The sequence below is a fragment of the Euphorbia lathyris genome, chromosome 2 (assembly GCF_963576675.1).
Source record: "Euphorbia lathyris chromosome 2, ddEupLath1.1, whole genome shotgun sequence".
Taxonomy (NCBI): domain Eukaryota; kingdom Viridiplantae; phylum Streptophyta; class Magnoliopsida; order Malpighiales; family Euphorbiaceae; genus Euphorbia; species Euphorbia lathyris.
In genome coordinates, this window is record NC_088911.1 from 95,692,034 (window position 1) to 95,707,868 (window position 15,835).

A 15,835-nucleotide genomic window follows, 5' to 3' on the forward strand; every position below is an offset into this window, starting at 1 on the left:
ATGCGATTCATCTCCAAATATTTGGTTAATTATAGGAGATTTTAATGCAATCGTCGGAGCACATGAGAAGACAGCTGAATTACCGGTTAGTTCGTCTTGTGTTGATTTTCGGTCATTCATTGACATGTGCGGCTTTTTTAATGTCGATATAGTTGGTGCAAAGTACACTTGGTGTAATGGTAGACTAGGTTCTGCAAGGGTTGAGTGCCGTTTGGATCGATCAATGGTCTCGACAGGTTTTATGGATTTTTGGGATTCAATTTCTTGTGTTGCGCTTCCACGACATTTATCGGATCACAATCCTCTTCTATTTTCCTATTCTCATGGTGATCCTCATGTTTCTCGCTTCCGATTCCTTTCTACGTGGGTTACTCATCCTTTTCTACATGGGGTAATTGCTCAGCATTGGGCTGATGCACAAACCTCGTTACCTCCTGCGCAACTTCTATGCCATAAATTGCGTACTTTACGTCCCATTCTTAGAATTTGGAATCGTAATGTTTTTGGGCTGCTTGATGAAAATATTTGTGTTGCAAGTGAGAAATTAGCTGCGGTTCAACATCAGCTTGAAGATGTGGGATTCCAGTCAGATCTCCATGAGCAAAAGCTTTTAGCTCACGCTAGCCTTGAATTAGAGCTTCAGAGGAAAGAATCTTTCTATAAAGAGCGAAGAAGGGTTAAATGGTTAAAAGATGGGGATCGGAACACGTCTTTCTTCCACCGCGTTGCTGCTATTAAAAAATTGCGGGTTGGAATTGATGTTATGGAAATTAATGGAGAAATTACGAACTCAATGGAAGCTATTTCTTCACATGTGGTGAATTATTTCTCCCAACTTTTTAGTAGTCGTAGCACTTCAGTGGATTTAGGAGTAGTTGCGGATGTTATGCCCCATTCTGTCACAACAGAAGACAATATTGATTTGGCGAGATGTCCTTCAAATGAGGAAATTCGAATTTCAGTTTTTAGTATGGATAAAGACAGTGCACCTGGGCCTGATGGTTTCACAGGGTTTTTTTTTCCAAACTTTTTGGGACATTGTTGGTTCTGATGTCTGTAATATGGTTAAAAGTTTTTTTTAACAACGGTCATATTCTTCCTGGTATGAATTCTAATCTCATGGTTTTAATTCCTAAAGTCGAAGGTGCCAGCCGAGTAGATCAGTATCGACCAATTGTAATGAGTAATTTTATTTTAAAATTATTTCTAAAATTCTCGCAGACAGACTTACAATTATTGCTTCTCGCATTGTTTCTGAATACCAGTTCGGGTTCATTAAAAATCAAAGTATCCACCACTGTATTTTTGCAGCTTCAGAAGGGATTAATTCTTTAGACAAACGTTGTTTTGGCGGTAATATGGCTTTGAAAATTGACATTCAAAAGGCGTTTAATACACTGGATTGGAGTTTTTTTGCTTGCAGTCTTAGATGCTTTTGGTTTTTCATTGCAGTTTAGAGACTGGATCCTTAATATCCTTTCTTCTTCTCGAGTCTCGATTCTTGTTGGGGCCGTTCTCGGGGCTATTTTAATTGCTCATGTGGGGTTCGTCAAGGAGATCCTCTATCTCCTATTTTATTTGGTCTTGCTGAGGATTTCTTTAGTCGTTGGATCACTAAATTAGAAGCAAGTGGTGAGTTTGATAACATGTTGTTTGCCCATGGGGTTTGTTTTCCTTCACATCTGTTATATGCTGATGATATATTGCTTTTTAGCAAAGCTACCGTCTGGAATATGCGCACTATTAAAAAACTTTTTGAGTTTTACAGTCTTCTTTCAGGGCTGATTGTTAATTGGGGAAAGTCGGCTGTGTATTTTGGAAAGCATACTTCAGCCCAACGTGCTGCTTTTTTGGCGAATTTAATTGGCATTCGGCTGCAGGGGTTGCCTTTCTCTTATCTTGGCGTCCCACTTTTTATCGGAGCTCCTAGGCGTTGCCATTTATAGCCTCTTGCGGATAGGTTCCTGGCTAATTTTAGTAAATGGAAAGGAACTTCTCTTTCATTTGTGAGTCGGTTAACTTTGATCAAGTCAGTGTTGACAGGGGCTTTTGTTCATTCCTTCATTATTTACAAGTGGCCAATGGTGCTTTTGAAAAGGGTGAATAATAGTATTAGGAATTTTCTGTGGACTGGCTGTATTGACACAAGAAAACTTGTTACTGTTCCGTGGAAAGTCTGTTGTAGTCCAATTGAGAATGGCGGTCTAGGCATAAAAGATTTGCTTCGATTTAATAAGGCTCTTCTTGGCAAGATGGCGTGGGAATTACTTACTAGGAGCTCTTTAGTTTCAATTCTTTTAAAACAGCGTTTTCTTACGCTTTCTTGGCTCCCAAAAGCTGTAATTTCTAATTCTTCGATTTGGCCATCAATCCGAGAGGTCTACTATATTCTTAGGGATCAATCTCATTGGTGGATAGGTAATAATTCAAAGCTGAATTTCTAGAGTGATTTGTGGATTAAGCCCTCGGTGGGTGAACAATTACATCTGCCCCGTAATATCCAACGTACTCGATTTAATAGCGTTGAGGAATTTCTTGATGGAGATTCATGGATAAATCTGCAGCAGCTTCCACAGGTTTTACAACAACATATTATGGAGATTAGGCGTGGCGGTGATGATGAGGATTTCTGCGTCTGGACATATTCTTCTTCAGGTATTTTTACTGTCAAGGATTTCTATTTTTCATTAGGTAATAATGCAGCAAAGGTTCAATGGTGCAAGTTTATCTGGTCTGAAGTCATTCCCCCTTCTCATTCGATCATTTGCTGGAGGGCTTTATTGGGTTACATGTCCACGCATGACCAATTGTAGAAGCGTGGCATACCTATTGTTTCCCGTTATATGTTATGCAAAGCGGCATCAGAATCAATTGAACATATTCTGGTTCATTGTCCCTTTTCTCAAACTGCTTGGAGAGCGTTGGGCTCTCTTTTTGGTAAACATATCATATTGACGGATTCTCTAGTTACTCTTATCTTGAATTGTTTAAATCATAGCTTCAGTTCTCAAGTGGGTTTGGTATGGTTAGTTGGAGTTGTTAGTTTGATTTGGATTTTGTGGTACACTAGAAATAAAACGATATTTGAGAATGAAACACCATCAATTCATCTTGTGCTTCGTAGGCTTTGGATTATGATTCGTGAAGACGGTAGGTATTGGTAATAAAGGTCATATGAAAAACAATGTTGATGAGCTTCGTGTTCTTAGGCAGTTACACATTCCCCTTAGACCCCCTCGAGCTCTTAATATAGCGAGTGTTACTTGGGTTCGTCCTCCACCGGGATGGCTCAAAGTTAACACAGATGGTTCTGCAAATATTAATACATGAATGGGGGGAGCAGGGGGGTGTTTCGCACTACTCGAGGATTTGCTCGGGGTTGTTTTGCGTTTCGAGTGGATACCCTTCTGCGCATATTTCCGAATTGAAAGCCGTTATTTTTGCTATTCAGATTGCTTGGGAAAAAGGATGTCACAAATTATGGGTGGAATGCGACTCTGTTTATGTGGTAAATTTACTTAGGAAGCGCTCTTTAGTTGTTCCATGGGCATTGCGACAGGATTGGATTACTTGTCTCTGACATTGTTCTTTTATGGATCTAAATGTTACTCATATTTTTCGCGAAGGAAATAGAACGGCTGATGCATTGGCTAAATTTGGCGTCACAACAGATCATATTGTTTGGTGGAATTCTGCACCAGCTTTTTGCAATAGATTTATTTCTGATGATATGTATTGTTTAGAACAATTTCGTTTCTCTTAATTTTTCTCTTGTATTTTTTCTTCATTTTAATAAAATTCGGGTCTAGGTTTTTGTTTGGTTTTATGAAGATGCCAACCTAGTTGAGATCTTTGCATTCTGATCTTAGCCTGTGACCCAACCTTTACTTAAAAAAATATTATAGTTTTCTTTTTCATATATTTTTATGTTATTATTATTATCCTTTATCAATTTATATTAAAAATTAATTTCAAAAATATTAAATAATATTTTAACGTGTAATTTTTCAAGAATTAAAATTCTTTAAAATATAATTAACTTTTCAAATTTTTATTTTGAAACCGTCAATGGTCGTTTTCGGCGAGTGACCACCGGTATAAAAAAATGTAAAATTTAATGGACATACCGTTAGAAATTGAAATTCAGTAGTCATGGGTGTAATTTACGCGTGATCCAATTGATGATTTCTAACATTTATTGATGATTTTAGAAAGTAAAAAAAATAATTAAAATTTTAAAGTATAATTCAATAACTTAATTGGTTAAGCCTTTTAGTTTGAAAAGAAATAATAATATTATATTATGAAGACAAATTTTGGAATGGTACAGTGTAGGAAGCCAAAATAGGATTCCAAATTGGTCTCCAATGCCAGAATTGGGCATTAGAGAAGTGAAGCTACAATACAATGTTCTTTTCCATCCATTTCCTTTTCCATTTATACTACTTCTTTTTGTTTTTTCTTCCCCATTTCACATCTATATTAATCACTCTCAATCCATCACCATTTCAGGGCATTTCTTTTTTCTTTTTATCCCAATTCTATATCAATGGTGATTTTCGTGATAGGTGATCAATCCACTTCAATTCCATAGCAAACCCTAAACCCTTACTCTGCTCAAACACCAGGTTCATCATCTTTGCTTTATTTCATTAATTTCAATGCTTTTTGTGCAAATTTTCTTTCATTTTTCTTCCCTTTATTAGCTCCTTATGCTGGAAGATCTAGATAAGCTTTTTCATTTTGTCAATGGATCTCAAATTCTCAACTGGACCATTAAAAAAGTTGATTTTTTTTTTTTAATTATCTTAAAATTCTTTTGCACTATATATATATGGAGTCCTATTTCCCTTTGTTTGCAAATGTGTGTGTTCTGTTTTTTTCAGAATTGCTCTGTTCTTCGCAGATTAAATGGATGTGATTTTGCCATTGCCACTGATCAGAAATCAACGGCATTGTGAAGATATCTGTGTAGATAGGATAAGCAAGTTGCCTGATGAAATTCTAGCTCAAATTCTTTCCCTTCTACCTACAAAAGAAGCAATTGCAACCAGCATTCTTTCGAAAAGATGGGAATACCTTTGGACATCAACCTCAAACCTCGACTTTTCTGACCACTTTCTAACTGCTTATCAAAATTTAATCTTTAGCAAGCAAAAGTCGTTGATCTTCAAGCATTATGTGGATAGAGCGATATTTTATCGTGGCAGGTCAATATTACAGAGTTGCCAAATGACTTTCCACACAAAATATTTTTCTGATAACATATATACATGGATTTGTGCTCTGATAACTTGCAATATCAAAGAACTGCGACTATTTGATTATTCCTTAACAGCTCAACAACTGCCATGGAGACTTTTTACTTGCAAATCCTTAGTGGTCTTGAAAATTTATGGATCTTTTGTCCTTGACTTGCCCACTTATGTTTGTTTTCCATCCCTTAGGGTCCTCAATCTTGTTCACGTTTTGCTTGTGGATGATGCCTCAATGCACAAGCTCTTGTCTAGCTGTCCAGTCCTGGAAAAATTAATTATTGTTATAGGAAAAAATGATTTTGTTCGAGTTTTGAATATTTCTATCCCTTCATTGAAAACATTGGGCATTTATTCTGAAGTACAGGATTCTAGGATTGAGATTAATACTCCATGTCTTGAGTACCTCCTACATAGAGTTGTGTTTGGTAATTCTTCCTCCGTGAACTTGTTATCCTCCTTAATCAGGGCAGAATTATTTGGTAATGTCAATATTAACCTGCTTAATGCCATCTCCCAAGTTCGGAGTTTAGTATTGAAGAAATGTTTTATGCAGGTATTTATGGTTGATATTACGCATATTGATAAGTCTATTACATTCTGATCTGATTTTATGTATAATCCTGGAATTTCAATTTTATCAATTTATAGCAACTGAGCATCATTGATCTGGATAGTACCCTACTACCTACATTCAATAATCTTAAAAAAATGAAGCTTCATGTTGATGGGAACTTTGATTGGAAATTGGTACTGAAGTTCCTTAAGTGGACTCCAAATCTGCAAGTTCTTGCCTTTCCTATTGTAAGTTGCAATATGGTTTATTTTATATCTAAATCTTATTTGTGGTTGAATGCTTAAGGTTTTAGCTGTATTTCTCGTTAGGGACTTGTGGGGCTTACAACAGATGGACTAGATTTCGAGCGCTTCGATTGGCATTGGCCGGAGTTCGTTCCAGAATGTTTGAGTTCGAATGTTAAGATAATTGAAGTTTGCAATTTTGTTGGACTTGAAGAGGAGTTATATTTTATGAAGTATCTGTTGGAGTGTGGGAAAGTGATGGACAAATTGATAATCCAGAGATTTGATTTTAGTAGAAAACCAAGAATGATGAAGAAAATGAAGGAGATGGTGGAAGGGGAAAAGATTATGTTTGAGATATTGAATTATGAAAGAGGTTGTAGCAGCTGTGAAGTTGTTTTCACAGCATAAAGTTTTCAAACTCTCTGTGCCAGTTTCAACTTTTAAGCACCTCTTTTAGTTGATGTTTATGAAATAGAAAAGCACTGTTTAAGCACCTCTTTTAGGTGATGTTGAATTATGAATTATGATGTAATCGTGTAATGAAGAGTTTTCCGTGGTGGGAGAAACAATTGCTTTTATGTATTAATATTTGTTCTGGATGTTTTTGCGTTTTTATTGTGGAAAAGACAATCTTTTTTGTTGCATTTTTATTTGAGTAATTTCTTATTTTATTAAAACTCTCTTCTTTGTTTTGAGTAAACATATTTAACTTTCAGGAATGCTACCATAGGAGATTGATACATTCTGATTTTGTGCCTGAATGTTTATGTTTGCACATTAAGACAATTGAAGTTTGCAGTTTTGTTGGATTCCAAAGGAGTAACATTACTTCTTGTGAAGTAACTTGCAGGAGTGCGGCAAAGTCTTACAGTTCTGATTTTCGTACAACACCGAGAATGGAGAACATGGTGGAAGGGGATAGGACAGGACTATGCATGAGATATTGAATTCCCGATGAGGTTCTATGACTGCTGAAGAAGTTTTCCATTTCTCACCTCCGTCTTTGTAAGATGTAAAGCCTAAATTCTCTGGTTCAACCTTCAAGTACTTATTTTTAGTTGACATTAAGGTTGACAGTGAGAAGTATATGAATCTCGGATTTAAAATTATGCTAGTTACTATAAATTAGCGTATCAAATAAGCTTCATTTTCTTAAGGTTCAGTTAGATGTATGGAAAATTGCATTAAGGAGGCAGTCATTTGGATGTGGTGGAAATTTTTTTATGCTTTACCTTTGGCCTCACTTCACTAACGATAATGCCTGCAGCTCTCTTAACTCTTAACACACACACACACATTACTTTATAGTATAAAACTGAATGAGAAAGTGAACAGTCTCAATTCCAAATCAATTTGGAATCCAACCATTTCTGAACGTGCCTTTTCATGCCCTTTCGAGTTACAGTCCATAACCCCACACAAACTGAATGAGAAAGTGAACAGTGTTTATGCCAACTCCCAAGTTCAGAGTTTAGAGTTGAAGAAATATTTTATGCAGGTATTTATGGTTGATATTATTATGCATATTGATAAGTCTAATTAATTACATTCTGATCTGATTTTATGCATGATCCTGGCATTTTGCTTTATCTTTATACAGAAACTGAGCATCATGGATCGTGATTATACCCTACCTACATTCAATAATCTTAAGAAAATGAAGCTTCATGTTGGTGGGAACTTTGATGGGAAATTGTTACTGAAGTTCCTTAAGTGCACTCCACATCTGCAATTTCTTGTCCTTCCTAGTGTAAGTTGCAATATCTTATTTACGGTTGAATGCTTAAAAAGGTTTTCGCTGTATTTTTTCTTAGGGACTTGTGGTGCTTAGATCAGATGGACTAGATTTCGAGGGCTTCAATTGGAATTGGCCCGAGTTCGTCCCTGAATGTTTGACTTTGAATGTTAAACACAGTTGAAGTTAGCAATTTTGTTGGATTCGAAGAGGAGTTATATTTTTTGAAGTATGTGTAGTGTAGGAGTGTGGGAAAGTGATGGAAAAATTGATAATGGGGAGATTTGATTTTAGTAAAACACCAAGAAGGAAGAACATGGTGGAAGAGGATAAGTTTATGTTAGAGATGTTGAATTATGAAAGAGGTTGTAGCAGCTGTGAAGTTGTTTTCACAGCATAAAGTTTTCAAACTCTCTGTTCCAGTTTCAACTTTTAAGCACCTCTTTTAGTTGATGATTATGAAAGAGAAAAAGCACTGTTTAGATAAACAAAATTTTCTGTGGTGGGGGAATCAATTGCTTTTCTGTATTAATATTAGTTATTAATCTTGCAACTAAACGTTGAAAGTTTTTGGTGTTTTTATTGTGGAAAAGACTTGTTTTTTTTGTTATTTTATTCGAGTATTTTCATATTTTATTCAAAAGAATTTATTGAATGTCTTTCTCAGCTTTGAGTAAACATATTTAACCTGCAAGAATGCTATCACAGCAGATACAGTTCTGAAAAAGCCCTAACACCTTTTTCTGATAGGCTAGTAGTGGAGTAATCATATGAATTCATCAGTTCAAGATGATTGGTTTAGTCGAGTAACCAGATTATTGGGATGGAAATGGAATTCCGATTTCTGATATCTGGGAAGATCGTAAAGCTGTTGTTGCATCTGCCCGGCATTTTGGGTAAATTATGATTGGTTTTAGCACTAGTTCGAGGCTTAATTAGGCATATTAATTCCAATTTATATTTTCTGTTGGTTTCAGTTGTGTCTTCTGCAGGAAACATGCTGATTATCTTGCTGCCAAGAAGGTAAATCACATGATCCGAGGACTGGTTTACATGCTTTTTACTTTATAAGATTTGTTTGTTTTCTTCTGTTTGGGCATAATCAACAGAAGTTTAAGAAGTTCCATTTCAGAGCTCAGTTTTGTAATTTTTTTTGATAGGAGATTATGGATGCATCAGGAGTAGCACTTGTTTTGATTGGTCCATTTTCAAATCAATGTCGGCAGGCCTTAAGATAACAGAATCGTATGAATTCTTAAACTGATGTAATTGTTAAAACTTATTGAACCAATTGGTTAATATTTGATTGGATTTGGTATATCTGATGAAGAAAGGTTATGTAGTGGAGTGTAATTGGTGAATGATCATGCAAAGATACTAATTGATAGTTGAATGTGACATGTTATGCGAATTCTATAGAAATTTCGTGCTGGAGTGGTACGTTTTAGTCTTATTCTCAAATGCATATGCAAAGATACTAGTGCATCTGAATATTGTTTGGAACATAGTAGAATGATTCAAGTCTGTTACTAGATTTAGATCGCTTGAATTGGCATTGGCATGTTTGTCCCTGAATGTTAAGATAATCGAAGTTTGTAATTTTGTTGGATTTGAAGAGAGTTGATTAGAGATCTCCTAGCAGGGGCGGAGCCAGAGGGGGCTGGGAGGGTCGGCCGACCCTCTGGCCTGCCGGAACACTCCTACTAGGGGTGGTTTCGGAAGCTCCGCCCCTGAGATGCCATGACTTGGGAGCCCCCCTAGCCATAGCCGAAGAAGAACAAGATGGGGCTCAGCCCCATAATTCAAATTACCCTCAAATTTTCACCGTCCCAAATCCCACATTTAAAGAAAATTGAGGCAGATAATGAAACCAGAAAATAGAGAAAAATTGAGGCAGAGAATGAAATCAGAAAACACAGAATGAAACCAGGAAGAATAGAAACTGGTTCTCTTTTTGAAAGAAGAAGACATTACAGGGAGGAGAGAGCTTTTTATCTAATTACTTTTTTGTTTTTTTTTATCAAAACCCTTGCATATATTTTATCAAAAAAACCCTTGCATATATCAGAATCCTTTATGCTATTATTTTATATTATTTTAATTGTATTCTTTTAACATAAAGACAGAGATCATAAAAGAAAAAAAAGATAAGGATACAGTAAGATGAATAGAAAATGTTTTATTATTATTATTATTATTATTATTATTATTATTATTTTTAATTGTATATTTTTTACTTTAAATTGAGTGTTAGTAGCTTAGCTCTTAATTAGTATTCATTTATACGGGATAAGGTACAAAAATACTCTAATATTTACATCAAGAAGCAATTTTACCCCTAATGTTGGCAGACTAGAGTAATTTTACCCCTAACATTGTCAAGTTGGATCAATTTGATGAAATGTTTGAAATTTTATTATCCAACTCATACAAAATACAGTATTTTTTTTAATTTTTATTTTATTTTTTGCCACGTTTAATCATATGTTTGTGATTTGTTACTAATTAATGATAAAATGACGCACATATAAAATGTAGATGAAGGGATTCATGATCAAAAAAACAATTTAATAAATTATTTTTCAAATTGATCTAATTTATCAACATTGGGGTTAAAATTGCTTCTTTTTTTTAAACAAAAAAATTGCTCTTAGCTGTCAACGTTAGGGGTAAAATTGCACCGTTTTAGACGTTAATGGTAAAATTGCTCCTAGCTATAAACGTTAAGGGTATTTTTTTTTGTTTACATGATTACTTTTTTTTAGGATCAAATTTCATTTTCATGTTTTTGGAGAATTACAAATTTGACCCTAACTTCTAAAAAAGTATAAACTTAGTTTTAATGTTTTCAATTAATATCAATTTTACCATTATATTATAAAAATTTTGAAAAAGTTAGATTTTACTATTATGAATCAAAGCCTTCAATTGTTTTTTAAAAAAAAAACAATCTTCATGCAGTCCCTTCGAACTTTGAGTTCTGGCTCCGCCACTGTATCCTAGATATTTCGAGTATTGTCAGTTAATATGTTCTTTGAAAAAACCAACAATGGTTCAGTTTCTTCCTATGTCTCCATCTCTATTTGTGGTTTTTTCCCCCAAAATATGGTCTCTAGAAGCAGTCAAAGGCTCACTCTACCACGGCATATGATCAAAATTGCTCTGCTAGAAACGTTTTGGCAAAATTTACCATTTCTTGCTTTAGGGATACACTTCTTCAAATTCGTTAGGAGAAAATTTAGACTCTATCCCGATTCACATGTATGGAAAGCAAAAACATGTTATTACTAATATAATGTAATAAACTATGATTAAAGTATCATAAGCTTGGAAAACAAACAAGATCCTTCAATTGTTATGGTTGCCATATGTATCGCTGGAAAGATTCTTTTGCCATCCCCAAATGGCAAGAGCTCGAAATTTCTGTGCTTTTCATATGTAGTATCACAAGTGTTAGGGAAAACCCCGCAGCGGAACGAAATATTTAATTTGGGTAAATAAATTGACAACAAAATAAAAGAAGAACAATAAAGTAAATGACACAAGGATTTACGTGGTTCGGCGGTGTGCCTAGTCCACGGGCGAAGGAGACCGAAAATTATTCCACTAGAGAGACAAAAGTGGTACAAAAGAATGGAGAAAATAACACTCAAAACCCTTAATCCCAATACACCCAAAACCTCACAATTCTCTCTTAGAGAATATCACTCAAAACTAGCAATCTAATATCAATTGCTAGGATGCCCAAAACCTATGCCAATGCATGGTATTTATAGGCAAATTTTGGAGTGTGAATACAAAGAAAAATAATGTGTGAACAAAGGGAAAGAAAAGGGATAAATGTGAACTTTGACAAATTTAATTGGTGTTCAAAGTTCAAACATGGTTTGAATTGAAATTCAAAGTATTCATACTAATTTCAAAGCATTCATACAACAAGAATTATATTTAGATCAAACCAATCACTTATCTAAAACGTTTACTGTACACTATTAAATATTTTTATATGTTGTGTTGGAGCCGGAGGAGGGCGAGCCTTGGCGCAATGGTAAAACGTTGTTGTCGTGTGACCGAAGGTCACGGGTTCGAGTCTTAGGGGCGACCTCTTGCTAAAAAAAAATTGGCAAGGGAAGGCTTGCCCCCATTACACCCTTGTGGTGGGACCCCTCCCCGGACCCTCGCTGAGCGAATCTGTGTCGCTGACACGACTTGATTTTCACGGTTTTATATGATGGTTCATGTTAGCCGACCCCGAATCATTTCGAGACTAAGGCTTTGTTGTTGTTGTTGTTGTTGTGTTGGAGCCGGACGGGTACTCAAATGGTGAAGCTGATTAACATGTGTAGTAGAAACATATACATGTGTTTTTGCCAATTTTATAAGATGTGAATACTACTTTTGAAGTTAGAATAAAGGCTTAATATATATCAGTTGTGCTTTTAACTTGTTCAAAAAGCCTAATTGGTCTTTGAACCTTTAAAATGTCTCGCTATCTCTCCAACTTGCTTAAAATATCTCGATGGACTTCTCAATTTGCTTAAAATGCAGTTAATTAATCGTTCGATGACAAACAAGTAAGCTGCATAAGGAAGTTATGTTGCATGTGCCTTGAAAAAGTAAAACGACACAGGTTGGGATATGAGAATATCATAGTGAAAAGGTTTACAGTTGAGCCAATAAGAACTTTCTTTTTTGATACGTTTTAATCTATTTTGTGAATTATGTAATAACATTTCAAGGTGTATACAATACACCTTATGAATGCAATTTACTTCTTAGCCACTGTGTGATTAATTGACTATATTTTAAGCAACTTGAATGAGCTTTTTGAGACATTTTAAGCAAGTTGAGACATTTCAGGGGACTAATAAAGCTTTTTAGATAAATGATATATTACAACACAAGCGTCTCAAACTGATTTGTAGTTCACTTCTTAAAAACAACAATTTAGCTCTTAGCAATATAAGACATTAAAGTATATATTATTTACAACAATATTTTTCATATTCACTTTTTATTTTTATTATTTTTACTAAAATGGTTATATATTATTGTATTTACTAACGAAGAGAGGCTCATACTCTTCAATAATGAGGAAAGTGAGATTCTTAGTGACTGGAGGCAGAATTAAGAGACTATTGGAATCATTCAAATTTAACTTAAATGAGCTTCTTGGATATATTGTTAACCCTTTATATAGTTTGTTAAAAAAACATCTTTCTACAAGATATCATAGCCTAGCCTAGTCGAGTATATAGGTTCATAGCCTAGTAGAGTATGTAGGTTCCTCTCGCTGTTCTGTTGTCGTCTCTATATCCCTTATCTGTTTTGTGCAATCTGTTCTTCAGGCCGGGTTGTGTTTCTTAGATTACATTTTATATGTTTAGTAACTTTGACGGCTCGTCTGGTTGACGGAATAGAAGGAAAATAGAATAGCAACTAGCTTTTAACCCGCGCATTTGCGCGAATATATATATATATATAATTTTTATTATCTTATTTATCTTATTTATTACTGAAAATAAATAAATAAATTAAGCATATTTAGATGTTAATTTTGTTAATTAAATTTTATTTTACATGAGTTCCAATTGATGTATCATGTACAATATTTAACAATTTAAAATAAAAATATTAAATTTTAAAATTAATTCTAAGAACAAAATATTATTGCAAGACAATAGTTGACTGCGCACAATGATATAAATTGCTATTTACAGTACTTGACAAAATAAATATCTGGTAAAAAAAATAAAGAAAAGTAAAATTTAGAACCAAAAATAGATATATAACAGTGTTTAATTAATTCTTTTATTGATAGTTTAAAATCTTGTATTAAAATTAAAATTGTTTTATAATAATATTTAAGTTATTACTTTATTTTCTTGAATAAGTTATAATATTATTTAATGGTAACCAATAACATTATATATATATATATATTATATAATTTAATAGAAATATTTGAACTGATTTTTAATATACTTTTATTTAATATTTTGTGTAATAATTAACTATCAAATTAATTTTTATCGGGTGAATTATAATAATTTAACTTAATATATGCAATTTAAAATATTAAGCATTAGCAATTAGTAATGAATTTAAATTTATGAATAACGTTTTTTATAGTTTTCAGTTCGAAACTCGTCATACACCTTTTAAATTGTAAAAAAACTTATTAATTAGAAAAAAAACGTTTTGATAGTTTTCAGTTCGAAACTCGTCATACACTTTCTGCAATGTTTTGATTAGAAAAAAAAATTGTAAAAAAATAAAAATTATTATATTAAAACATGCACTTTAGACATGATAGAATAGAATAGAATAGAATAGAATACATTAAATTAATTTAACTATATATTTTTAAACCAACTTAACTATATCTTTTCAGAAAAAAAAGCAGCTTAACTATATATTTAGTATCAGCACAATTTAATTTTACTAACAACAAAGCTTAATTTTTAATAACTCTATATAAGTAACAAATTATAATTTTTTATTATATTTATTTATAATCATTTGAACCGTATCATATAAAATTTGACTATTTTAAGAGAACTTAATTGTTAATAATGTACAAAACAAATATACAAACTAAATTAAATAAAAATAATGGAAAATTATCTTTTTTTTTTATAACTTTATTGTCATTCACCAACAGAAAAAATGCAGCAAATCGAAGAAAAATTAAAATTATTAACGTGCTCTCAACAAAACAACTTGGCATCCGAGAAAAAAGAATCGATTAAATATCATTATCTTACTATTAAAAAATTTCACTACTTTTGTAAAGTGAAAAGACAAACACCCTAAATAGTATATCTTAAATGTGTGAAAATTAAATATTAAAGTTTTTTGAGCTTCCATATCCGTATACGTAGCAATTTCCCAAAAAGCTTCTAAATATATAGAATAATGTTTGCTAGTCCACTGATTCAACAACAATTTGATGATATGACATTCCATAGTTGTGGATGGTGGCACAAGTTGACCGGATGTGAGTTTCCTTCTCGATTAACTGGAGTGCCATATACCTGAACATATTCCTAACCAATATTAGAATTATAAACACCCTGGTAAAAGAACAATAGAAAAAAGCAGCTTTGAGATCTTAGAGGGTGTTTGTTTCAGCTTTTCGGAGGAGCGTTTAACGTTTCACTGCAAACCGCAGGAAATATAGCGTTTGATTAAGTTTATATAACCGCAGCGTTTAGCATTTTTCCTGGAAACTGCAGCGTTTTGGAGCGTTTTACGAAAAGCTCCTATTTGGAGCTTTTCATAAACAGCTGTTTGCAGTTAGTTATTATTGACATAATTATCCTTCTTATTTCCACAAAATATGTTTATTCTTTAACGTTATTTATATTTCTACAACATAATTATTGGAAAACAAGATTTTGTTGCGTTCAATAAATTTTGTATTTTTTATATATATTATTTTTATTAATTTGTGTAACATATTTTTTATTTTATAATAGAATAAGGTGCAAAAATACCCTAATATTATCTTTTGTACAAGTTGGACAAAAAAATTCGGATATTTTCATTGAATTTATAAATATTAATTTTCAATTTTATTATTAAATCACAAAAAAAAAAATATGAAATATCTTTTTTAGAACTACTAGTATGTGCAATTGGTATATAATAAGAAATAAAATATCTATGTTTTTTAATAATATCTGAAATCGACCAAACTTGCCAATGTTAAAGGTAAAATTGCTCTTAACTGCCAACGTTATGGGTAAAATTTCACCATTTTAGACATTAAAAGCAAAATTATTTATAGTTGTAAACGTTATGTATATTTTTTCCCATTTTTCCTTTTATAATTTCATTGTTGATTAATTTAAAACATGTCCATTTTAGACATTTTAAATCCGAACAGCAACAGTTCAATATAATTTTACCAAACACTAGTAATTAAACAGCTAATAACAAACAGCTAACAGCAACAGCTAACAGCAACAGCTAACAGCTTACTGCAACTGCAAACAGCTAACAACAACCGCAACAGCTATTAGCTAACAGCTGAACC

General features: G+C 33.1%; 1 protein-coding gene across 1 annotated transcript; it reads left to right on the forward strand.

Moving 5' to 3' along the window:
* The first annotated feature begins 4,368 nt into the window (after nucleotides 1-4,368).
* On the forward strand, nucleotides 4,369-6,703 carry LOC136219029 (FBD-associated F-box protein At4g10400-like). The gene is made up of 4 exons (XM_066006225.1): nucleotides 4,369-4,628; nucleotides 4,907-5,811; nucleotides 5,907-6,059; nucleotides 6,141-6,703. Exons 2-4 carry the CDS (start codon nucleotides 4,912-4,914, stop codon nucleotides 6,465-6,467), a joined length of 1,380 nt encoding a protein of 459 aa, XP_065862297.1. The 5' UTR covers nucleotides 4,369-4,628; nucleotides 4,907-4,911; the 3' UTR covers nucleotides 6,468-6,703.
* The last annotated feature ends 9,132 nt before the right edge of the window (nucleotides 6,704-15,835 follow it).